Source organism: Pseudopodoces humilis, chromosome 2 (genome assembly GCF_049639895.1).
Source record: "Pseudopodoces humilis isolate 2021_Gansu_Grassland_sample_001 chromosome 2, ASM4963989v1, whole genome shotgun sequence".
In the NCBI taxonomy this organism is placed as follows: Eukaryota; Metazoa; Chordata; class Aves; order Passeriformes; family Paridae; genus Pseudopodoces; species Pseudopodoces humilis.
The window spans coordinates 30,465,650-30,491,397 of NC_142201.1; the positions used below are offsets into that span (position 1 = coordinate 30,465,650).

The 25,748-nt window shown below is 37.6% G+C and overlaps 2 protein-coding genes across 2 annotated transcripts; one reads left to right on the forward strand and one right to left on the reverse strand.

Moving 5' to 3' along the window:
• Positions 1–415: 415 nt before the first annotated feature.
• On the reverse strand, positions 416–2,138 carry LIPT1 (lipoyltransferase 1). The gene is made up of 2 exons (XM_005516527.3): positions 2,074–2,138; positions 416–1,886 (listed from the first exon to the last, which is right to left on the reverse strand). The coding sequence occupies exon 2, from the start codon at positions 1,637–1,639 to the stop codon at positions 521–523; it is 1,119 nt and encodes a 372-aa protein (XP_005516584.1). The 5' UTR covers positions 1,640–1,886; positions 2,074–2,138; the 3' UTR covers positions 416–520.
• On the forward strand, positions 1,748–25,748 carry TSGA10 (testis specific 10). Its single transcript, XM_088051281.1, is given in 17 exon segments — positions 1,748–1,915; positions 2,018–2,161; positions 6,596–6,678; positions 6,680–6,749; positions 7,094–7,261; positions 7,449–7,467; positions 7,470–7,525; positions 11,480–11,631; positions 12,654–12,708; positions 12,710–12,770; positions 13,971–14,087; positions 19,125–19,252; positions 19,844–19,955; positions 19,958–20,070; positions 24,244–24,452; positions 24,772–24,855; positions 25,685–25,748. Coding segments are annotated over 17 exon segments (1,803 nt in total).

Here is a 25,748-nt window from a genome sequence, read left to right on the forward strand (position 1 = left end):
ACTACCCTGTGGTGAGCTTAGCTCACTATGGTGCTTGTACAGCAGAGGCACAGGGGCACCAGCACTCAGCAAGAAATGTCTTTCAATCAGAAACCAGCGACATCCCTCTCCACACAGCTCAGTGGCTGCGACACTGCCTTTGGGCTGCTGTCCCCAAGGAGCAGGATGCAGGCTGGGGCACCCAGTGCAGCAGCCCAACACCAGTTTTACACCTTCCCCATTACATCTGTGTCAGCCATTTGTACCTTTGCTGCTACAGGGCCAATTTGGGATGCCCCCACCATTTTCCCTGGTTCAAGCAGCAATGATGTCTTGTCAGCAGTGGTTTCAATTCTACAATTTGGGAACATCAGGTGCAGGCAGTGTGGAATTTAATTGCAATATTAAACAAAAGCACGAGATTGAACAGTTTGTTTTCTACAAGCTGAATTTTTCCCTTACTAGTGAATGTTTTAATATTGTTTTTAATACATTAAATAAAAAAGCAGCAGAAGTTTAACTTGTATTTTCAAAATGCAAGTCACATTAACCTTATCATATTCTCACATAGTAGACTCCACCTGCTGTGCAACTCATTGTCTTGTGGACACACTCTTAGCAATGTTGTCACTAGCGTAGTGGTTTCGTTTGGGCAAAACTTACTGCCCGTAAGACTCTTGACCAGTTCACTGTACAATCCTGGTGGCAGCCACTGCTCTGGCAGATCAATGTTACAGACTTCAATCCTCCCATGCTTTACGTCCATATTTACTTTAACGTCAAAAACAGAATCTTTATAGGCCATGTTAAGACATGTGCTAACACTGAACTTCGGTGTCTTTCCATACACCCATTCCCAGGTTTGTAGTTCTTTAGTTTTGCTACTAATTCCAGGAAGCAGAGTCTCGTCAGCTGGATTTATTAAGGTGATATGGTGATCTATCTGGTGTTGCACAGCATATTCTTTAGCAATGGCATCCAGTAGCATCTCAGAAGTTAAACTAGGATCTTCTTCAAAGAGATTTTTCACTGAGGCAGGCACACTAGGAGTGGCATTGCTCTTTAGCCCTCTATAAGGACTTTTTAGCACAGAAGATAAAACAAACTTATCTGCATTACAGAGTAAGGTACAGTGATGATAAGCACTTGTCCTTCCCAGCTTTGCAGCAGTTCCTGAGATTTTGTATTTCCTGTCTAGCAAGATGTCGTATCTGTCAGTGACATGTACATCTAACTGGGGCCGCAAGGCTTTCAGTGCCTTCACCACAAGCTTCAGGTTTTCCATCCGTTCATATTTTTTTCTGGTTGTGAAGAAAGTCAAATTGATATTACCTAAGTCATGGTAAACTGTCCCTCCTCCACTTCTTCTCCTGGCTAGTTTTATATCTTTTTGTCTCAATAACCTGAGGTTGCATTCCTGCCAGGGATTCTGATGTCTCCCTATTACCACAGCAGGGGAATTTCTCCAAAGGAAAAGGACCTGTTGCTTCTCTAAATCCATATGGTCATGGATCCAGTCTTCCACAGCTAGATTTTGGTAAACATCATTAGAAACAGACTGGATAATGAGGCCTCCACTAGCTGTGCTCCAGAAGCAAGCTTTTGGAGTCCTGAGGGTGCAGGACAGCCAAAGGTAGTTTTTTAATGACTGGAGTACCATGATTTTAATAACTGTACAGCGGATGGAAAGATTGCCTGCTCTGCTAATGCTGAATGCGGCAGGAATGCAGCCGGCTCCTGTGACAGAACTGAAATGCCCGTGGCGGGCATGAGACAGTCGTGCTCTTCCCACCGCAGCACGCGAGTTCCAAGGCACGGTGCTCCTCTGGTGATGCCGCTCAGACCCTGGCGGGAGCCACAGGACATCCGGGGGTGTCACAGCAGCCGCTCCTCGCAGTCCCTGCTGCCTGAAAGACCAAAGGAAGAAACGGAATGCGTATTTTCCCATCACTCATCGCAGCCTTGCTAATGCGGTTTCACTCTGCGTAGTCCAGCTTTGTTAGGGTTTTCTGCCTTCTTTCCCATGGTGTTCCCTCAGCCCCCGACGCCGCGTTCCCGCCCGCACAGCCCCACCGGGCGCCCCGCGCTACTCACGGCGGGGACCGGAGCTGTCCCGGCGGCCGTCCCTGTCCCGTCGGGCTCCTTGGAGCGGGCGGCCTCGGGAGCGCCTTCCGCTTCCCGGGTGAGAGGCGCTGGGGGCGGGCGCTGCGCCTGTCTTGCGGCCGGGGAGGGCTGAGGGCGGCGGGCTGCGAGTGCCGGGTGCTGCTGGTGCTCGGTGAGTGCCGGGGTCCCGGCTGTCCCAGCACAGCCACGGCACTGGGCGGGGGTGGGAGCTGGGGGGAGCGAGAATGACCAGGTCACAGAATCACAGAACGGGTCAGGCGGGAAGGGACCAGAGTGGGTCATCTGGTCCAACGTCCTGCTCAAGCAGGGTTATCCCAGAGCACATGGCACAGGATTGTGTCCAGGCAGTTCTTGAATATCCTTAGTAAAGGAAACTCCACACCTTCTCTGGGCAGTCTGTTCCAGTGCTTGGTCACCTGCACAGTAAAGGTCTTCCTCATGTGCAGGTAGAATCTCCTGTGCATCATTTTCTCGCTATTGCTTCTTATCCTATTGCTTGGCACCTCCAAGAAGAGCCTCACTTTTCATCTTCATCACACCTTCGCTTCAGATATTGCAGGGGTTGCCAACAATATTTACAAGGCAACAAGAAGCCAGTGCACAGTGCATAAAATCAATGATTTTTCTTTCAAGACCCAGATGTGCAGTTCCTCTCTGCAGGATATTCTGGATGCTAGAAGCTTTTCTGAATTCACAAGGAGAGTTAACACAAATGCACAGAGACCTGTGAAATACACTCTCTGTGGTGCTCATGAAGATACAGAAGCCAAATGTCGATAGCATAATTCATTAACAAGTTGGAAAGTGATCAAAGACTAGACAGAAGTCAGACAAAAGAATTGCCAGTAGCAGATTGTCTTCAGATCTGCATTTAAGCCCTTCTTAAAGTCTACCAGACCTTAGCTGTAATTCTTCTTCAAAAGCTATTGTCTGTGCTTAAGCTTACACCGTGGGACAATGTTCAGTGCTAGCTGAAGTTTATTATCCATAGTAGTATCCCTATGGGCAAATATGCTCTGTATTTCTCTTGTTCATGGATGTAATTTCTAAAAGGTACATTACATGCCTTTGTCTTCCATTCTGCCTTAAAAGAACTGAGTGGGTGTAGTAGAGCAAGTAAAAAGTAAGAAACCATCGCAAACATGTATACTGGTGGTGTTTAATGAGAGAAACAGACTCTAAAAGGAGCTTGATGTGATGTGTGTGTCAGCACCTTTAATGTACTGTCATGAAAAAAAAAAGGTGGTTTTTTTTTTTTTAAGCAATTTGAAATGGATGAGACTTTTTGCTGGATTAGACTGGTAATAATTTTTCACTAGGGTGAAATGTAATGCACAAAGTAAAAAGCATGTGGACTTTGTCCATAAAAATGTTCTGGAAATCAATGTTGACGGCAGTTGACAAAATGCAAATGCGAACCCGTGCATTCTGGCACTGGTCAGAAGTATGGAAATGCATCTTGTGAGCCAACTGATATTACCAAACCCCCCCCAAAAAAATGTGGAACCACTTGTCTCCATTTTGGCACTTGATTCTTGAAGGTTTGCAATGTGTCATTTTGCCACGGGGTGTCCCTAAAACCCTACTGTGAGCTGTTGCAGTCTGTTTCTCTAGTAAAAAAAAAAAAAAAAAAAATCTGTTTTCATAGTTAGAACCATAATTTGCTAAAAAAATGTAAAATGTGCAGAATACTAGGTGGACAGATAAAAATGGCATGGAACTGTTTCTAATAAGCTGAAGGATGAAATACACATGCAACAATAAATTATAAGGTGAAAGTATGAATTTGTAAATAAACATCATGATTTATTAATCTCTTCTGGATTGGACATTTAATTTTTTTTTATGTCCCAACTACTATTGTATAAATAACATATCTGTAAAATACACCAATTATTGTTTTCACTTTTGAAAACAATCCTGCATATGAATTTAATTTCTTTTTTGATCAACAGAACATTGTTTGGTATACAAAAAGCAATGCAACTGCTCTGCACAACATTAACCAGTCTTAAGATATAAAAGATGTCACCATATGTCCTTTAGAGGATACCTTAGACATACCAGTACAACAAAAAGCAATTAAAAATGTATAATTTGACTCATAAAATGAATTTTCATGAAGAATAGTTTTGTTAAATTTGTGAAAACATGAAATGCTCTTTTCACATCTCTTTTGGAGATAAACATGATAATGCAGAGTCTCCTCTTCCACCATGCCAAAATCTGAAAGTAAGATTTACAAGAAATCCAGGATGGGGAAAGGGAAGAGAAAAATACTTGTTTCTGTAGCTCTGTTTCTGGAAGTTAAAATCTTGCAGTTTCTTTTCTGGCTTTAGATGGGGATTGTATTTCAGAGGTGTTACTCACACCTTACGTCTGAAAAGGTGAGTTGTACCCATGCGTGCTTAATAGTGGCTGCTTGCCAAAAAACCTCATTATTCACCCTGCACTGTCTCCAGAATATAAAACCTGGGCTAGTTGCTAGCAGGGAAGAGAGAACACTTTGTTTTGTTTCTTAGCTTGACTTTGGGACTACCTAAAGCAGCCTCTTTCAAAGGCTGTTTATAACCTTGCTATGAGCAGGCAATAGGAGTCAGAGGGTTCACATGGCCTCCTTACCCTTTTTGCATCACTTTCTTCAGAGGCACCAGTCTGCATGTCCCTGTCTGTGCTATTCCAAGATATGTGCAGCCAGAGGTACTCTAAATAACTCCTATCTTGGAATATAAGAAAACATAAGAAATAATTTCTCTCAAATTATTTTGTTGGTGGAATACAGAAAAGCTTAATTAGTCTCATAATACTCTGATGTTTTAACTTCACCATGTTTGTAAACCACTGCTGTAAGCCCCCTGTTGAAGGCCACCAAATTTGTCAGGCATGATTTGCCATGGTGAAATCATGTTGACTGCCACTAATTACCTCCTTATTTTCCATGTACCATGGGTTGTTTTCCAGGGGGATCTGCTCCATGATTTTGACAGGTACAGAGGCAAGAGTTACTGGCATGTGTTTCTCTGGGTCTTCCATATTTCTTTTCAAATCAGTGGTGAAATATGTCACAGCAGTAAATTCTAACTGCTATATGGCAAGTGTAGTATATTTTAGGAGATGTAAATATTACCATGTTTTCCAAAAAGTGCTCTTTCACTAGTTGGTAAAAGTAGGATTCTGAGTGAGCAAATACTGTGACTAAGTTCTGCATGTAAATTTGAGTCCTCAGTGCTCAGTGAGGTACTGAAGGTGCCGATTACTTGATTGCTCTGATCTGTTCCCTAGGACTAGGGAAATGCACATAACTGTAGAACTTGAGTACCACTTTCAGAGAGAGCAGTGTATTAGGATGGGATTCACCTAATTTAATTGATATGTCAACAGTAATGATGACTGTAATAGATATCTAGGCTGTCTTTATCATCAGAGATACTCCAAGGATATGATTCATTTTAGTATGAATGCCAAAATCTATTGTAGGAATCACCTTCTAGAAATTATTATTTGTAGTGATTCAAAATTACATTGGTTTACTCTTAAACAAATGGGATTTATTGTGCAATTTTGAATTTCAGAATTGCAGTTTACCTTCAGAATCTGTTTTAGGCTCTTAAATGATTGTCTGGATTTCAACAGTCTTACTTGCACATTACTTTATTTCCATTGCAAAAATTCACCTTTCATGGACCTTAAACAAAAATGGTGGCCTACTTTCTATCATATTTAAAAATCCATTAGGTATTCCAGTACAAATCTACCCTTAGTTTTGAACAGGTTTATTTCAAGTTAATTAACATTTAGCTTTTATGTCCCTTTCTTTCTTGTTAGATCTATATTAGAAGGACATTCAGGCATATTTCCAATATAACAAAAAAGAGAAAATAGAGATATTCAGAAGTTACTTTTAAGTATTATATGTATATTTATTTTAATTAGATATCTACTTAATCTTCATTTTGAAGAGTATATTTATCCATTTTTCATTGAAATATCAATAATTACAAAAGTTTTATTTCAGTGCATGCATTCTCTCATTTATGCTAATGCGGGTTATGTTACAAACAAAATCTGAAATAAAGGAAAGGAGTCACCTTCAAGGCTTGATGCCTTTATTAAGTCACTGGAAAAGGACAGAGACTGCTATAAATGTGGGACTGAGAATTTGTTGAAGGAATTTAGAAACGCATTCTCAAGTCCTAAGTGAACCTCTACGTGTGGCAGCATTTAAAAAAAAAAATTAAAAATTAAAAAATCATCCATCCAGGTGAGCTTGGGAAATCGCTTTGGAAGAGGAGGAATGTATTTTTTAGAGTATATCTCATGTTAAACTACTAAAGTTATAACTACCATGAAGAAAAACAAATTGATTGTAAACAGAAGCATGCATAAGATGGGAATGGGCCAGTAATAGAAGTTTTCAAACCACATATAATAAGAAACTGTTTCAAGCATGTTTGTTTTTCTACTTTAATACTATATCACCATATTCTTTAAGGGAGTGGTTTCTGATTCAGAAGTCTTGAAAATATTGAGACAATGTGAAGAACTTGAGTCAACATGGAAAATAAATGAACGTCATGGCAGAAATTCAGGGCAACTTCAAAGTTTTAACAGCTGAGAGAGACAAAATTCTCAATCTTTATGAACAGGCAATTTTATTTATATTTGTGTGATTAATTGAAATAACAAGGTAATATGCAAGAAAAAAATATTTTTGGCTTCATATGAAAAAAGAAAGAATGCAAAGTATTTGTTTAAAAAATAGGGGAAAAAAGTTACAGAAATTTTGTGATTTGGATCTGTCAGTTCAATACAAGTTTGTAAGTGCTTTCCCGAGTTAAAAATGCTTTCCTGAATCAAAGAATGTGTGCACAAGTTATTCATCTTTGCTATTCCACAGTTTCTGGGACACTCCACATTACCAGCCACAGGACCCAGTAATATATTGATTATCTATTCCATGTTTCTGTTATTCTACTGTTTTTAAAAATAGGCAAAGGAGGAGATTTCCCCACTTTGTCAAGAAGTTATAAAATGTCCAAGGACTCCTAAAGCCACAGTTCAAGCTGTATTAAGACACATGGAGATAGAAAGGGATACAGCACTGTCAGATTTCCAAAGGATGCCTGCAGAACATGTTGGCCTCAGGGAGCAGTTACAGGTTTGATTCTGTCCCATCCCACCTCGGCCTCCCACCACAGGTTATTTAAACATGAAAACTACTTAACAGTGTAATTAAAGTTGTTAAGAATTTCTGTTCTGGTCTTGAGAATGGATTGCTTCACAAGTCTGTGTTGAGTTGAGACTTGTTCTACATGTGATTTTGTTGTTGCTGTTATTTGATACAGATTTCCTGAGAAACTTTGTTTATGAAAAGGTTCATTTGGAACAGAGAGTTGAAGAGCTTGAAACTACTGTTCACAATGTAAGGGAAAATAATTATTTATAGAATTGTAAATGTAATACAGGTGATGTTAATGGTTAATCCTGCAGGACCAACCTGACTGCTATCAGGAAACAGCAGGCTGAGAGCAGTGGGTGTTATTTACCAAGACTCTTTCCCTTCTACCCTGCTCTGGTAAAGGCACCAGCTGGAGGACTGTGTCCAGCTCTGGGCTCTCCAACTCACAAGGACATGGACCTGTTGGAGTAAGTCCAGAGGAGGCCATGAAGATGATCACAGTGGGCTGGAGCACCTCTCCTGCAAAGACAGGCTGAGGGAGCTGGGGTTGTTCAACCCGGAGAAGCGAAGACTTTGGGGACATGTTTTGGCAGCTGGGTTAGGGTTAGAGTTTGGGTTTAGGGTTGGGGTTAGGAGGTTAGGGTTAGGGTTTGGAGTTAGGGTTGGGTTAAGGTTAGGGGTAGGGTTGAGTTTAGGGTTAGTAGGTTAGAGTTTGGTTTAAGGTTAGGGTTATGGTTCGGGGTCAGGTTTAGGGTTTGTGTTATGGTTGGGATTGGGGATAGCGTTAGGGTTTGGGTTAGGGATTAGGGTTTGGGTTGAGGTTAGAGTTAGGGGGTTAAGGTGTCAGGGTCAGTGTTACGGTTGAGGGTTAGCATTCGGGGTTACGGGTTAGGGTCAGGGTTTGGGTTGGGGTTAGCATTTGGGTTACAGTTATGGTTTGGGTTAGGGTTAGGGCTTAGATTAGGGCTAGGTTTAGGGTTTGGGTTAGGGTTAGTTTTGGCTGTTTAAGTTATGGTTAGGTTTTTGTTAGTGTGGAGGAAACCCCATCCTCTGCCAGGCACCCTCCTTGGACATCTGCCCCCTAAGATAAGACAAAACCGCCTAGTCATGGTGACTTAGCTGTGGACTCCTTCCTGCTTCAGGACCCCATGTTATCTCCCTGTTAACTATTAGTTGTCTTACCCCCATATCAGACCACTGACGCTTTTCCAATTCTCCCCTTCCATATAAAAACCTCATCTTTTTCCCAGATCAGTTGTAGATCATCACCAGCCCCCTTCGTTGAAGCCTGCATTAAAGAACTCCAGCAGAGCGCCACATGGTCTCCTGTCTCTTGTCTGCGTGCAGTTGGGGTAACCCATGCATGGAGCTGACTGGGCTGATCTGAGCTGATCACTGCAAGAGCAGAAATCACTTCTAAAAGAGCTGTTCACTTGAAGCCTCTGCCTACACTCCTAAGGGTTACCCCTGGCTGGAAACTGCCTGGAACCCCCCAGATGGTGGTTCCTTTCCTGGGATGTCTATCTGGGCTTGTTGTCAGCAGAACTGGAGTCAGAGAGACCCCCAGACCCAGCCGCAACACGTTAGGGCTTGGTTTAGAGTTGGGTTAGAGGATAAGGGTTTGTGTTTGGGTTTATGTTAGGGTTATAAATTCTGGTTTATCTTATTTTTCAGTCTCAGCCTTCTAAAATCCTGCTAAGCTTTAAAATGTAATTCCACAGTTTATACTATTAAATGGAGTGCATCTGATATGAAGAACAGACTGTAATTTGAATTAGCTCTGAGTAGTTAATTAACTTTAATCACAAGCCTACATATGACATATAGTGAGTATAGAGAGCCTTGTTTTAGGTACATCATCTTATTTCTTCAGTTATTTTTGTACCCCTTGAGAGCGATACATCAACATGAAATTTATGGCACTAGTATTGAAACAGCTACTGTATATAGATGCCTATTGACTTGCTCTTTAGAGACCTGACCTTTGATTATAGTAACACAGAAATTAGTACTGAAAAATTTGGTTAAGGAGAGGAATGAGGTCAGAAGCTTTTTACTTTAAAAGAGGTGTTTCAAATTAGAAAGCACAGTCCCTTTGTCGTGGTTTTAAAGCAGTAACTAAAAAAAATACTTATTTCTTGCTGTGAGATATGGATTAGAACAAGATCAAAACAGGCTTAAAACTTAAAAGGAATAAAGAAAGTTTATTAAGAAAACTACAAGAATAAAAACACCAGAATAAACTTCCAGAATACTCTTTTATCCCCCACTACCTGACCATTCTTTTGTACACGTGACAACATAGAGACAGAAGAACTTTAGAACTTTGGTGGTTAAAACAGTCCTAATTCTTGCTAGTCTTTTCATCAGCCTTTGTAGAGAAACAGAAGTTTTCTTCTGCTAATTTATGGAGTTTCTCACAGGAAAACTATTTCTGTTATAGTTTTCTATTTTTCTGATGCCAGCTGCCCGGAAATCCTGTTATCAGAGTTCACTCCTCCCATTTCACATCACTCTGAGGTGTGTATGGGCCATGAGTCTAGGGAATGTCATTTTAAGGATGAGTTATATTCAAAGGCAAAAGTTCTCTTCATCTATTTCTGTGAGCTTCTCTGGAAACAGTTTTCTCATTGGCTCTCAAGGCCTCAACTCTTCAACTATTACTTTATCTCACTCTGCTCCAGCACCTCACTGTATCACAATTACTCCACCTTTTGCTCAAAATCCAAACTTTGAACACTCCATTCCTCCCTATATACTCTGTCATGTATTACAGGAGGTTTTTTTCAAGACCCTATTGTCCATCTCCATAGCTTTAACAGAAAAATATTTCAGCTTATAAAACATCTCCTTATTCTCTACCTCTTCTGAAGCTTAATTATTTTCTTTACTGTCTCTGATAGTTTATAAAGTCTCTTTACATGTTGATTACTCTCCTTTTCTCTCTCTGGATAAAAGGATTAATCTGCAAGTCTCATCTGGGTAATGAAAGGGTTAAAATCTTGCCCAGGCTTTGTAGATAGTTCTGTGATTTCTGCCAGAGCAGCAGCTGGAGTTGTCTGCGATGGAAGATTTCTTCATGGCTGCTCTGGAGAGTGTGGTCGCTGTCTCAGCCTGCTGCAGGTCAAGAGCTTTTTTTTCTTTTCTTTACTCGGCAGTCTCTGGTGAATTCAGTCATGGCAAAAACTGCAGCCGAGCCAGGGACCGGCCTGGCCCGGCCAGAGCCCGGGGCAAGCCCCGCAGGCCCCATCTCCCAGCCGGGAGACGCAGCAGGCCCAGCCCAGCCCCCGCCCAGGCCGCATGGCCGGGCAGGGAACGGGAGGCCAGCTGGAGCTCTGTTACCTTTCACAGCCAGGAAACACAGAGACAAAGAAATTCTCAGGCTTAGGTCTTAAGGTGGTGTTCACAGGTTGATTTCACTTTTCAATGGTCAAAACTGCTGTCAGTTCTTAGAAATGACCGATAATTGGTCAGGAGAAAAGACTCCCATCAGTCCCCAGCAGTTTCAACTTCCTTAGCTCTCAAAACTATCTTAAAGGTAAAGTCACCCCATGACACCCTTGCATGTTAAGTGTAAGCATTTCAATAAAAAGATAGAGGTTTCTTTAAACTGAAGATTTCAAACCAACTTTTCTGGAATCTGTGCAAGAAGCTTTGGATCTATTCTTTCTTTTAGCTACAGACGTGAAAGCCTCATGGTGGTAACTTGGTTACATAGTGCTTAATGCAAGGGTTTTACAGTGATTACGTGGTTATTGGCATAGGTGTGTAACTTAATAGAGGCCTAAAGCCATTATTGGTCATGTTTGGTCCCAAACCATGATTTCTCCCTTCCTACACTCATAATAATGTCTTCTTTTATGTTATTTTGCACTGAAAACTTTTAATGTTGATCAATGGCAAACATTTTTGCCCTTGGGTATAATTAACAACCAAAAATTTACATGAAGAAATTAAAATATTCCCAGAGATCTAAAACATGGGAAATTGATTTACCTTCAAAAGAAATGAAAGTCACATTTCAGGTCTTTGCCAGCTATCTTCAGTAAACTGAGTCAGGCCTTGAGTAAATGAGATGCTTGGACATTTCTTCTTCAGCAAAATGTTTTTGCTAAAAACAGAGTAAAAATTGAAATAAATTCTATAAATCAGATCTTTTTTTTTCCCTCAGCTGTTAATGTTTGATTATATTTATAGTTAGATAGTGAACAGTTAGAACAGAAGTCCAAAGTGGCACTAATGAAAGACACCACTGATTCTCTGGAAACTGAGATGAAAAGATTGACAAGAAAACTATTGGATTCTGAAACTGAGCTGAGTTGACAGGAAGCTGAATATTTTTTTCTTAGGTAAGTAAAAGTAAGTAATTGCATTAATTTGACTAGTAACATCAGCCTATGTTCACTGGTTTCTGTAACTGTTATATGGCTCAAAGGGAAGGGAATTTATGAAAGCTACTTATGGAATTCCTTCATTTTGGAATGAAGTTGTTTTCCTCATTGCTTATTTATATGTAAATGTACTTGTCCTATTGATATGATGATATGGTGGAAACCATCTTCAATGAAAAAGTAAAATTTGCTTAGAGTTAGGAGCTTTCTATTAGAAACTACAGGGATTGATGGGTTTTTGGTAAATAGCATATGAATAATTTTATTTTCATTTTTTAATTTTATTTTTTAATAAAAACAGGCAAGCTTGCATAAACTAGTGAATGTCATGTCATTTGTTTTAAAGATCCATTCCTTAGTCTTGGAGCCTTTTCACAAGAAGAAATAAAACTGAATCTTTGCTTAGGGCTTATGGTCTGCTGCTCAACTACAGCTCCCAGCCATGTTCAGAAGCATAGTAGGACTAGACTCGATCAAAGCCATTAGGGAATAAAACATGTCAGTGAGTGCTGCTTTGTAATAAATTGTCAGACTTATGAGCATTGTTGAATTGCTGAAAACTAGTTGCTTCTACTGGAAGATCTTTTTCTTTACACTTCCAAACCAAGCTGATAATTTTTTTCAGTTTCTTGAACAGTGTGAGAATCATTATTATTACTACATTTGAACAGATAATTTGAAACGGGTCAGGCATTCCAATGGGTGCCTCAGGGGATGATTTTTATTTTAATTCTTTTTGTTACTTTTTTACAATCATCTGTTGCAAAGAATTCTTCTTACTTTTCTGTAATCCTTTACATGATTTTTCAGAACTTAATATACTGAGATTAAAGTTAACATCAATAAAATATTCCAAACAGTCTAAAACAGACAGAAAAATCTCCATTTTTGCTATCTTTTTCAATTTTAGTGACCTTTCAAAAAAAAAAAAAAAAAAATCAGTGTCTGAATTCTCCTGTTTAATGTTTCTGCTTTTCCAGTTTATTGAATGAAAAGACAGAACTGAGTCTTTCAGAGATTCAGTGAAGCCTTGTGGAGAAAAAAACTTGAAATACAACTTAGCCAAGAGAAAATTATGCATTTAGATGAAAAAACTGGTGAGTGACAGATCCAATTTTTATAATAAAAATCAGTAGGCTAATTTTCATATTTTGCTGTCATCTTTTTTTTTTTTTTTATGGGTTGAAGGAAAAAGCATTGAATGCAAATAAATATACTTCTGAAAGTTTTAACATTTCACATGGAAAACTTTTGTTTTCTTTAATTTTTGAAAGGTTTTTGCATTTTAAAATTATGTGACAGAGCTCTGGCAAGTGTAAGTTTCAGTGACAACACATGCTGTGTTGTCAGCATGTGCTGACAACATGAACAGCATGTGCTGGTACTAGTGTGCAGTGTGTGAGCATATCAGTTATATTTGTGATTCACTAAGACAGTGGTAGCACTTCTCAGCACCACTGATGGTGGAAATCAGGAAAACATGCTATATAGTATATTGCAGTATATATCCTGTATATCCTTTTTTATATTATGGGAGTAAAGGAGATGGATACAAGGATTATTATTCCTGTAATGCCAAGGAATATGTTCTCCCAAATCTACAGCTGTAGATGGTGATACTTTCCCTAATGCAGAGCAAGATACCGCTTGCCTTCTTTACAGCAAGGGCACATTGGCGGCTCTTGTTCAACATGATGTCCATCAGGACCCCCAGCTTTCCTGCCAAGCTGCTCTCCAACAGGGTAGGCCCCAATGTGTACTGGTGCCAGGGATTGTTCCTCTCTAGGTTCAGGAATTCTCTTTATTGAACTTTATGAGGTTGTTCTCAGCCCATTTCTGCAGCTGGTGAGGGTCCCCCTGGATGGCAGCACAACCCTCTACTGTATCAGCCACTCCTCCCAGTTTATTACCTCCTCAGTAATACCAGAAAAACAGTCTCTTACTTCGTCTGTAATTATAAGCTGCAGTCTACATGTTGCTTCTATCTATAGTAATTCTGTTTAAAGTTTTGTTATAATACTGAAGAAAGTTATTTTTAATGATCTAAATATTTACTCTTGAAAAACAGATTTGTTCTGAGCCATGTAATTTAAGGCCCTGAGCTAAAGAAAAATCCAGTTCTATAAATATAATTTATAGATTATTATTACTATATTTTTAAAAGGTGCATGCTTCAGTGTTTTCTTGAAGGGGAGCTTTTGCCTTGTTCTTTTATGCTTCAGAAGTGTATTAAAAGAATTTTAATTTCAAATGGCTTGAATTAATAAAAAAACAGAGACGCTTCTGATTGCATCCAGATAACTTTTCAATATGAAGTCTTGTACAACAAGAGGAGATCTGTACTTTGAAAGAAACAATTGCACAACTTAATATGGAGAAGTCATCTCTGCAAGACTGTGTGGAAGAAGGGAGAGGATTTCTACTTTTCAGTAAAGCCTGGCAATTAACGTATGTTCTAATATTCAAATAGTCACAAAAATTAAATAGGGAAAGGATCTGTTAGGTTATCACATCTATGCTGTATTGGTACCTACAGCAGTGCCGCGTGCTGGTCTACTTCTGTTCCAGTTTAAGGGCAACAATAAAAACTCATGTTGACTCCAACAGCAGTAGGTTTGACTTGTGGTGATCATCTCTGTTTAGGTATTTTTAATTAGTTATGCTTACTGAGAGAGAAGACTTTACTTACTCTCCTGAAGTGGAGAAAATTAGCAAAAAAAATATTTTATTTGCCATAATGTCATGGTTTTAAAGCAGTAACAGAAAAAAACAGAAAACTTACTTATTTCTTGCTGTGAGATATGGATTAGAACAAGAGCAAAACAGGCTTAAAACTTAAAAGGAACACAGAAAGTTTATTAACAAAAACTACAAGAATAAGAAACCAGAATAAATCCTCCAGAAACCCCTTTTTTCCCCAACTACCCAACCATTCCCTTGTTCACAGGACAACATAGAGACAAAAAAATTTTGGTGGTTAAAACAGTCCCAATTCTTGCTATAATCCTTTCATCAGTCTTTGTAGAGAAAAAGAAGACTCCTTCTGCTAATCTATGGAGTTTTTCACAAGAAAACTATTTTTCTTCATAGTTTTCTATTTCTCTGATGCCAGCTGCCCAGAAATCTGTCATCAGTTGTCTCCTCCCATTTCACATCACTCTGAGGTGTGTATGAGTCATGAGTCTAGGGATGTCATTTTTAAGGATGAGTTATTCAAAGGCAAAAGTTCTCTTCATCTGTTTTTGTGAACCTTTCTGGAAACATAAGTTTTCTCTTTGCCTCTTAAAGGCCACAAATCTTCGACTATTACTTCCCGCCTCGTTCCAGCATCTCGCAGGATCACAACTACTTCACCATTTGCTCAAAATCCACACTTCGAAACACTCCATTCCTCCCAATACACTCTGCCATGAATTAAAGTTTTTTTCAGAACACTACTGTCCATCTCCATAGCTTTAACAGAAAAATATTTCAGCTTATTAAAGCATCTCCTTATTTTCTCTTCCCTCTCCAAAACTTAATTCTTTTCTTCACTGTCTTTGATGGTTTTATGGTGTCTCTTTACATGTTGATCACTCCCTCTCTCTCTTCCTCTCTCCCTCTGGGAAAAAAAAGGGTTAATCTGTAAGTCTCATCCAGATAGTAAAAAAGTCTTGCTCAAGCTGCAGATGTTCATGGTGTCAGGTTTCAGTTCAGTGGCAGAAACTGCAAACCAAGTCAGGAACCGGCCCGGCCTGGCTGGCCCCGCTTCCCCCCCCCCACCCTCCGCGGCCTTGTCCGGCCTGGTGGGGGTGGGGAAGAGACCGAGCCAGAACCCTGTTACCTGTTCAGAAGCCGGAAACCAAAGAGACTCAAAAATTCCCGGGCTTACATCTTAAGGTAGGTGTTCACAGGTTGATCTCACTTTTCAATGGTCAAAATTACTGTCAGTTCTCAGAAATGGTTAGTTATTGGTCAAGAGAAAAAACTCCCATCAGCCTCCAGCAGTTTCAACTTCCTTAGCTCCCAAGCTAATCTTAAAGGTGCAGAACTTAATATATAACATAAACCAGGCCATTTGGGGATACCAGTATCATAAAGTCAACCCAGGATACATAAAAATTAGTCTCACTTCTTCCTTGGGGTCCTGTGATGTTAAAGATGGAGAATACTAAATAATATTGCCTTGCTTATCACCAAAGAACATCTGAATTATGTTCTTTTTATCATAAGGTTTATTGCCCAGTGTGATTTCAATCTATATAATGAAGCTGCTTAGTTACTAGATATGAAACTTCATTTTTCACTTCAGCTTAAGTGGCATGGATGTTGATTTAGCATGAACTAAACAACATTTTTAAACTGATGTGGTTTAATGCAAGAATTTGCAGTGATTTTTAACAAAATCTAAAAGAAAAATTATTGCAGCGCATCTTGCCATAAGCATCGGCTTTGCATTTTTAAAACAGCAAATTGTAAAATTGTATCCGTTTTAGAGAAGAGATGGCTCTCTCACCTCTCTTGTGTCTCCAGTAAAAGATGTTTCCTAAGCTATGCTTCTCTTACTATCTGTGTTCAAAGAAAAGGGAGTAAAGTAATATACTTAGTGATGGAGTTCTTTTTTCATCAATTAAAAGCTACCAGACCAGAATAAACCACCAGTTTATTCACTGTAGAAGAGCTATGTTAACCTACGCAATAGGCAGAAGTATAATTTAGATTTGTGACTTTGAGTCAAATGCTATATTTAGAAACAAAGGATTTAAAAATTTAAATAAAATTATTATATTCTGCAAAAAGATAACATTTGTTCCTTTATTTGCCAAATTAAAAAAAAAAAGAAAAGAACTTTCAGTATACTAAACAGTATATGATGAAACTTGGAAAATCATAATCCATTTGGCATTAAATAGGTAATTTATTCAGTTAGCTGAATAAAAAGAGATATAACATTCTTTCAATTTTTTCACACTTATACTCAGCAGTGGTTAGAGATTTGTTTTAACTTTTTATTTCTTTTCAAGGAGAAAATTATTTCAGATTTCAAGATTCTGATTTCAGAGTTGGAGCATTCCAAAAAGCAAGGATGAAAATTCAAGATCATTATAAAATTTTGATTAATTTATAGCTTTAAATAAAAAATGGAATCATATGATGTGCTAATGTGTTACAGCTTTGTTTCCTGAGCTGAAAAACACTGGAAAAGCTATAATTTATATTTAGTTGGGCAGTATTGTTATACCTGAATAAGTTTCTATTTGCTACTTGGAGAATCTACTGAAGTCTCCATCTCCAGCTTGCATCAACAGCTGCAACAACCAACAAAGAACTCAGACTAGCAAGAACAGAGAATCATTAGCTCAGGAGAATGACAGATTAAAAGTGAATCTTTCTAATATTAAGCAAGAAATTCAGGTACATTTGTAGAGGGGACCCTTGACTAGAAAGAAAAAATGGTACCTTTTTCAAATAGCACTGAGAATTGGTGGATCCTCATCTGAAGTAAATTCAAGACTAGTTTTTAAGTTCATGTTTCAGACTCAGATTTTCCCCCTTATTGCTCAGCTCACTTGTATAAAGAGGACCAGCTATTCTTATGCAATGGTTTGGATATTTGTCTTGAGGAACAGCTAATTAGTTGGTTTTCCCCCTAATCTTAAAGTAAAAACAACAAGGCAGCTATAGTTATCACTTACATGGAAAAGAACTATAAAAGAAGCAGCAAGTATTTCTTATAGTGTGCTGTGACTGGCCTAGAGGATTTAAAAGCTTATGAATTTGACTTGCTAATAATTCAACACAGTACACATTTTAATGAGGTTCTAAACTTTATTAAAATTATTGTATTTATGTTTCCTCAAGAGCTGCTTTTGGATAAAAGGTACTTGAAATAGTGGGTTATAATACAGCCTTACATTATCTGCTGTGTTATTTATCTCTGTGCAGTTCCTGGTGAAAGTAGTTAAAATATTTCAAGTGTCATCTCATGCACACACAATACTCCTGCACTGATATGTTTTCCAGGCAGCTAGAAATTTAGCTTAATACCTGTTGATGTCCATCACTTCTGTGGGTGATGTGGATTTTCTTCTTTTTCTTCAGGTTCTTGCCTTCATTCAGGTTTTCCAATACTTAATCACTTTACTGCTCACTTGACCTTCTCTTCCTCTAGAAGTGCTACTCAGTTTTAAAGGAGCAACTTAACTGTACCTGATGTCAGGTATATAGAACTTTTAAGTCATTAAGGGTCCCTTTTAAATGAAGAAAAGTCCTCTAAAAGATTCATCCCACCTGAGTTTTTAAAGTGATTAATTTTACCTCTCTCACTTCATTATGGAGGTAGTATAGCTAATGGCTTTAGATCAGGTGCTTAATTTTTAGGTGAGACCACTTGCATTCTAAATAACTTTTCTCCCAAACAGTGCCCTCCTAGGAAAGGTGAGGTTGGTAATGGCTTTGACTGCCAAAGGTTCACCAGGGAACCACTTCTTCACCTTCTCTTGGAATCAGAGTTTATAAGGATGATGTCAGCTGGTACAAAATGCAGCTTCCTGTTGCTCCCAGCTACTTTTGGAAGATTCACAGTTTTCTTTGCAATAGCTGGATGCTTGTAAAAGCAGTTGGGAAAAAAAAAAAATCTTAGTCTCATAGGATGAAGTACTTTCCAGTAGGATTGACTCTAGAATATGTGTTGGTTCCTCCAGGCCCTTCCATTAATTTAGGTGATACTCCAAGTATTTAAAGTATTATAATTTCTTTGCTTGGGTTTACTGGAAAACTTCCAGAACACCTTTCTGAATAACTCACAGCCTTTTTGCAACAGGAATAGGGGTTTCTCCATAAAGCATTCCCCACACTACCATACTTTCCCCCAGTTCTTGTAGCTGAGTTCTCCTGGTAATTTTGCACAAAAGAAATTTCTGATCTGTGCAGTTCAAGACAGCCTTTCTGCATTTCTTTTTCCTTCTTCTGTTCACTTTCTCAAGGAATAATTCTCAGAAGTTCTGTGTGTGATCTCCTAATACTTGTGCCTTTATTTCTCCTCATTGGGAGATAACCACTTGATTAATTAGCATGAAAGCAATTCTGTAATAATTAAATTACTTCATTTTTTATCTGTCTTCTACTTTTTAAAATATAGGCTTTTAAAAAACTGTAATTTAAAAAGAGATGGAACTGATTGAGCTCTGCCTGTTGAATGGGACAGGCTGGTTTTTTATGACAATCTATCTGCTAAATAAACCATCTGTTTTTTCTTTATAACTGCTACATTCCTTTACAGACATTTTTCTTCTTTCTAAGAAGATTTAGCATTATTTATAATTTTAAAAAATGAAAAATTTGGTTTATAAAAATATATATAATTTACATTTCACTTAGCCTTTAAAAACTAGTTAATAAATCCATAGACCTTAGATACATACTAATTCTTTTTTTTTAAGGTACAAACAGTATACTTAAACCTTTTGGAAAAAAACTTACTTCATTGGTACTATATAAAAAACTAGCAAAGTACCAAACTGAGCTTGATGATATGAAGTTGAAAACCCAGGATTCAAACAGAGATCTCTTTGGGCTGAAGCATGTGCTGAAGTCTAAAGTGAGTATAAAAATTAAAACTGTTGGGTTTTAAGTAAAAATGAAACTTTTAGATATCTCCATAGAAGAATTTGCTTCCTAACCAAAACTTAGTTGCATTCCCTTAATTTGGTTTTAGTAGTTTGAAGACATTTTCATGTCTGTTTTTGCAATACAAATTAATGTAGAATATTTTGTTGTGGTTTTATATATATATATATATATATATATATATGTGTGTGTGTGTGTGTGTGTGTGTGTGTGTGTGTGTGTGTATATTTATACATGCACATGTCTGTTTATTAAACTTCAAAAATCAGACAGGGAATAATACCCAGCCTTGGAGCTATTTTGTCTTTATTACTTTATGGGATTAAAATAAAAAGAAATATTACTGCACTATATTGCTATACCTTGTATGTCTAATGTTAACCTAGCCATTCTTAACAGATATTTATTGATCATTAAAACATACTCATCTTTAACATAACTCTGGTTCTTGAGAAGTCTCTCAATGTTTTCACTAAATTGCAAAATTTTCAGTGGAAAGGATATATCCAATACCATATCTGTAGATCTATAAATATCCTTATTTTTTGGAGCTTACTGTAAGTTATTAAACAAACAAGCTTTATGTATTAGGAGAGAGAGCTGTGAGCTCTTGGAGAATTATCACAAAGCCTGTGAACAAGGAGAAAGTTGGGAAACAAATTACCATGAAGCAGAAACAGGCTTTTCCTGTTAGACTGGCACTGATCAGTGCAGTCTGAGAGCCACAGTTGGAAAGGGAAAATAGAGTCCCTGGAAACACAGATGGAGCAAGGGATCATTCTTTCCACAGTTCACCCTTGAAATGGTCTGGTAATATTTTTAACAATGTTTAATGCCACTTCTATATCAAAGAGATTTTCCACCATGAACTGTATGCATTTTACTTTATATAATAATATTAGAATTCCACTAGTCACACTTGGGAAAAAATTCTTTTAAAAAAAAGAAAATTCAAGGAAAAAAAATAATTTAAATGCTCTCATGGTTTGGAATCACTGAAGGCATAAAGTCATACACAACTCCACAGCATACCTGAATCATAGCAAGTACTTTGTCACCTGTCATGTTCCTGTCCCTGCTCTTCTTGCTTTGAGCTTCTTAGCCTTCTTTTCACTGCTTTAGAAGTCCCAAAGAGCCTCTTCTCACTTGAAAATCTGAAGAACTTAAAGAAAAATTCATACCTTGGTTTTGGAAATACGTTGTGAGCATATAAACATGGTTTGGGGGCTCTCCAATTTTTGTTGCAGATCATCTCTACTTCCTAATATCACATAAGCTGTTGAGGGCTACTCAAGAACAGTAGATACTCTAGAGGAACCAAACTCTATCTGTTCAGAAAGTAGATGAGAGCACAGCAATGACAAAACAGCACAGGAGGGTGGTGTGGCAGATTTTTTCATTCCTTTAAGATATAATAAAACTAGTACATGGTTCTAGTTTGTTCAAGAAGCCTGAAACCAGCAGACATTTCATCCTTCCAATTCCTTTCCACATGCCTGCTATTAAGTATAGGAATAAATAGGCCTCTTCATGAGCCCTATCGCAATATATTGGGTCAGAACTCCAAATGCCATATTCTGATTCATACAGTTACATGCAAGACACATATCTAAAACACAGAAATTTGTACACAAAAATCTTAACGTGTTCAGTAGTCCTCTGTGTTCCTTGTGCTTTTTTTTTTTTTTTTTTTTTTTTGGTGAGACAGAGCTAGAATTAATGTGATGTGCTCCCATAAAATAATCTCTTTAGATGTAATTTCTAGTAAATCCTTCAGGCAAATCACAGTGCCTCACCTCTCGCTTTGCTCTGTTAACCTCCCACACTCATTCTGCCACTCACTGAAACTTAAGGAGTTTAAAGTGGCTGACCAGGAATATCACTGGGCAAAGTACAGGCATTTTTCAAAAAGGAAAAACCTAGGTTATGTTAATTTTAAATGTACAAAATTCTTAATGCTTTTAGTCAGACCTGCTGCTGCTGCCTTGTGGACTCCACTTTAATGTAACTCTCTCATCTTAGTCATGCCTGAATTTACAGGTGACAGGAGTATAAATATGACTCTCAGATATGAATCTCAGTATTCACATATCATCTACATACAAAACCAAATTTTATTGCTAAAATAAGAGAATCTCATCTGAAAATAAAATGTGGTCCATGGCAGAATTTTCAACCTTATTAACTCTGCAAAAGGAGTAGAATTCCAGATTTTAAAATGCCAGTGGCTAATTTTTGCTGTCAGAAGCAAGAATTCCTCTAGTTCTTACATACAGGAGTTATTTAAAGAAATAACTTTAAAGTTTACTGTAGAATAAATTAATGCAGCCTCTTAAAATTTGCCATAATTATATAGAGATACTTTGTAGGATTTTGGAAGCTGTTTTAATTCTTTTTTTTTAGTAGAGTTTTATATTGCTTACAGAAAAGGCATACAAGTCTCCTATTTCTGCCTTAAGCAGCTCTTGAGTGAAAATGGGCAGAGGGCCTTAAAAACATACATTAGGAGAGAGTCTCTGTACTTGCAAATATCACATCTATACCAGAACTTTGTGTTAAACTAGATGCAACCAAAGAATGATTAAATTAGCATTTAGTTTCCACAGCAAAGAAGGTAGAAAGCATATGTGAAATATACTAGAAAAATAAGTTTATGTTAATGTTATACTTAAGGTATCCAAATATACTTTAGGATCATGAATGATCACTTTTTCAATTTTTAAATGTTTAATTTGGCATTTCTCAGGGGCTTACTCCTCAAAGGGTATGAGTCAAACACTCTTTTAAAAGAACACTGCTTCACTGCTTTGCAGGGCTTTACGATGAACACTCAAAAGTCAGGGCTTAGAATTATTGTTGTTTTCAAGAAAGATATATTGGATTTTACATCTAGTCACTAGGTAAGCAGAATATCTGGAGCTGTTTATTAGTGATGAAACTTGCCGTGGACTTTAAAATTATTGACTATTTTAAGAATAGTCAATTTAATCTTTAAAAATTTAATCTTTTCTTAATTTCCCTTAGAAATCAGTTTTTGTTGACCTTGATTTTTACAAAAATTACAAAATTAATGTGTGATACACACATTTTTTAAAATTCAGTTTGGATAAACTTTGAAAAGTTGTTCATACATACTCCAGTTATTCAGGTATTTTCAGTATGATTCTATTACTGACCTGTCCTTCCTCTGCTCCAGCTGAGATAATTGTTCTTTATAGGCTTCCAGCAGTCTCTTTAAACCTCTATGCCTTTTGAAAGCACAGTGGGTAAAGCTGCTGTTTGCCAGTTGCTTATGCATTCCAGCCAAATGTGTGTGTTGTCTTTTGTATCCTTGTGAAATCCTCTATGATTCTTTTGATAGGGAAGGGTTCCAGCATACATTTATCTGAAACTTTTATGAGATCTAATATGGCTAAGCCTCCCTAGATCCTTCTGTGAAGGGGATTGCTGGGACTGTGGAGAACAGCAACAGTTTCAGGAAAGAAAACTGAAGAAATGCAGCTGGAGAGTTGGAGAAAAGTCAGAAGTTGGGAAATTTTCACCAATTTTTCTGTATTTTTCAACCAGTAGTCTTTCATTAGCCTTGTATAGCCTTTAGATAAGGCTCTTACTTTACACAGTATTCCAGTGCAGAATCCACATTATTAGATTGTAGCATATTTATATTCAGAAGCAGAAACTGAACCTGATTCTGAATTATATTGTTCTTTCAATGTTTCTAATACTGTTTATTTTCTTAGATCTTCTTCGGTCTACAGTTTTCAGTATTATTTTGTTCTGAAATACAAATGTAGAATATTAAAACTGTTTCTCTGCAAAGGAACTAGATTTTTGAGTGACAGTTCAGAGAAAATGAGATCTTTCACAATGAAGAAACCTTTCAGTTAGTTTGGTGCAAGAAAAAATATTGACTTTTTTTGATAGATGACAAATGCTCTTTTCTTTCTTTTTTCTTTTTTCCCCCCTCCCTTCTGTTGGCCTATGATCTGAGTTCTTCCAGTATCTTCCTCCTTTGAACACACAAATGGTTATCATCTGAAATTTCTGAGAAATGTGCTGGAGAGGTGGAGAGTTTGTTAAGATGTCACAGTTCATAGATTTCCCATGACCTTTGGCTGAGCATTATTGTGCTTAATGTAAACTAGGCTTGAGTAAAATACAGATAAAAGTGTTGCAGCACCCCAAACAGATTCAGATAATCAGACAATAATGCATATATGAAGAGATAAAGGGAAAATAGCATCCAGCTTACTTATGTTAAGATTAAAACAGAAAGTTTTCTTTGTCTCTGTAGCTGACCCAATACTGATTTTCCTGATTCTCAGTCTCTGAAATTATTTTTTTCATGTGTGTGTGTAGCTATGTCTCAGGTATGTCCATCATTCCCTCTGCAGTGGAATATACTAGGTTTTTTGGATATTCTTTTCTTAGGTTCCTCAAAGATATATAGATACTTAATATTTTTATTTTTTTTTAATTAATTTTCCCTTTCCCCCCCTTCCCTTTCCCTTATTCTTCAACCTCCTGTAAGTAAAATAAGTGTAATCTCACTCTGCTGGTGACGCTGGTACTGGTTTGTAGTACCACATGTTATTTCCTGTGTGCAAACCATTAATCAATAGCTTTTTGCCTCAACAAAATGTGAAACTTCCTTCCTCTTTGTTAATGATTCTGTCTACCAAATCCATTGATCCATATATTTCATAGCATTTTGTTATTTGTACCAAATACATTTATATTAAGATATATACATTGGATGATTTTCTAAATCTGACAGAGGTTTTTGACTTGGAAAATATAAAACTAATCACACATCTTGGAGTGAAAACAAATTTTGTCATTGATGCCAGACTTCCTTTTTTATTTAATCTTTTTTTTTAAAGATTGCCCCAACAGAATACCAGTAAGCTTGATAGACATGCACCTGAAACTTTAAAATCTTTGTTTATCTGCAGAGCTAAGTGTGAGTCAAACCATTCTGAAATAGAGCTGGTAAGAAAATAACTGGGAAATGAAAAAGCATCTATGAAAAACCTGGAATCTTTGCTTGCGTCCAATTGTGAGAATAAATTTCGGTTGCAGAGAGCAAAGCAAGAGAAAGACTCTGAAATTCAGTTTCTCAAGGAACAGCTTGCTTTAGTAGAAAGTATTCTGTGAGTAAATGACCAGGAGTGTGTTGCAATTTTTCTCATTCTGTCCAAGTGTATTTAAACAGAAGTGGTTTTATATCTAGCTGCATTTCAAATGGCCAGTGTACCTTGACTACATTAATAGCAGAAGATACCAAAAACCTGCTCTGGCTTTCTCAGTTAAACCCTAATAGACTCTTCTTCATAGTGTTATATTTTGCTCCAAAAACATGTTCTTAATCTCAATTGCATGGTAGCTGCCCTTTTAATTTTGAATAATTGCATATGGCTACATGCTTGGAGACTTACAGTTGCTATCTAATTAATGTGTGTGGACTTCACAGTGCAGTGCAGAATCAAGATTTTACCTCAGAAACAGAGCAGCTCAGTTAGAGTCAGAACTGGATATCACCAAAACACAGCTGGGGATTGAGCGCTTTGATAGGCAAGTATGTTTTTGTATTGTACTTCCTGCAGCTAATTGGGGTGAAATGCAGTATAGTACTAAGGCTAATTAGTCAGATAAACAACAAAGATTGGGTTTACACTGCTGTAAATCTCCTGTGTGTTCAGAGACTATTCATGTCACTAAATAGAGTCTGTTCAGCTGTTACACATGCTGTCTAAATTAGTTGTGTAGGTTGCCTGTATAGCCAACAGAATGAGACAGTGAGATTAACTACCCTCTGGAATAGCCTGGTTTAGGATGAGATGGGTCACTTTCCTGAAGATGCTCATCTCTCTTAACTTATACTAATACCTGACTTAATCTATGGTGAAAATGCAGGTGACTTGTCATTTATACAAGTGCTCTATAGCCTACTAGTTCTCTGCACCCTCTGGAATTATTTTTGCCTGTACCAACCCACATTTTCCTATGTACTACTTGAAGTGCTATGGATGGCTCCCAAATGGTAGTATGACAATTTTTTATTTTTTAATTTATGTTTTAATTTTGCAAGAAGAGAGTTTAACAATATATAGGAACTATTTCACCTGATTTGGCCACAGCACCAGAGAATGGTCCCTGTCTTGCTTCATGCATTAATTTATCTATGTAGTCTTGGTGTCTTACATAGTTTTCTTATCTTTGAGACAACAATACTTCTCTACTTCATGGATGTATTGAGGATAAAATATTACAGTTTTGGGTATTATTTTGGATATGTAAAAGAGTGAGCTAAAAGAAGCAGAGTAATGTGATTATAGCACAGGTCTGAGAATGAGGTGTCTCGTTTAACTGGTAAACTATTGATATTTTGTTCTCTCCTAAGTAAGGACGAGGGCCCTGGAGAGGACATCTCTGCCTTCATGGAGAGAAATTATGCTGCTTCTTAG

Excerpts from the sequence above, each read along its gene's own strand:
- LIPT1 (XM_005516527.3), bottom strand. The coding sequence starts at position 1,639 with ATGGTACTCCAGTCATTAAAAAACTACCTTTGGCTGTCCTGCACCCTC.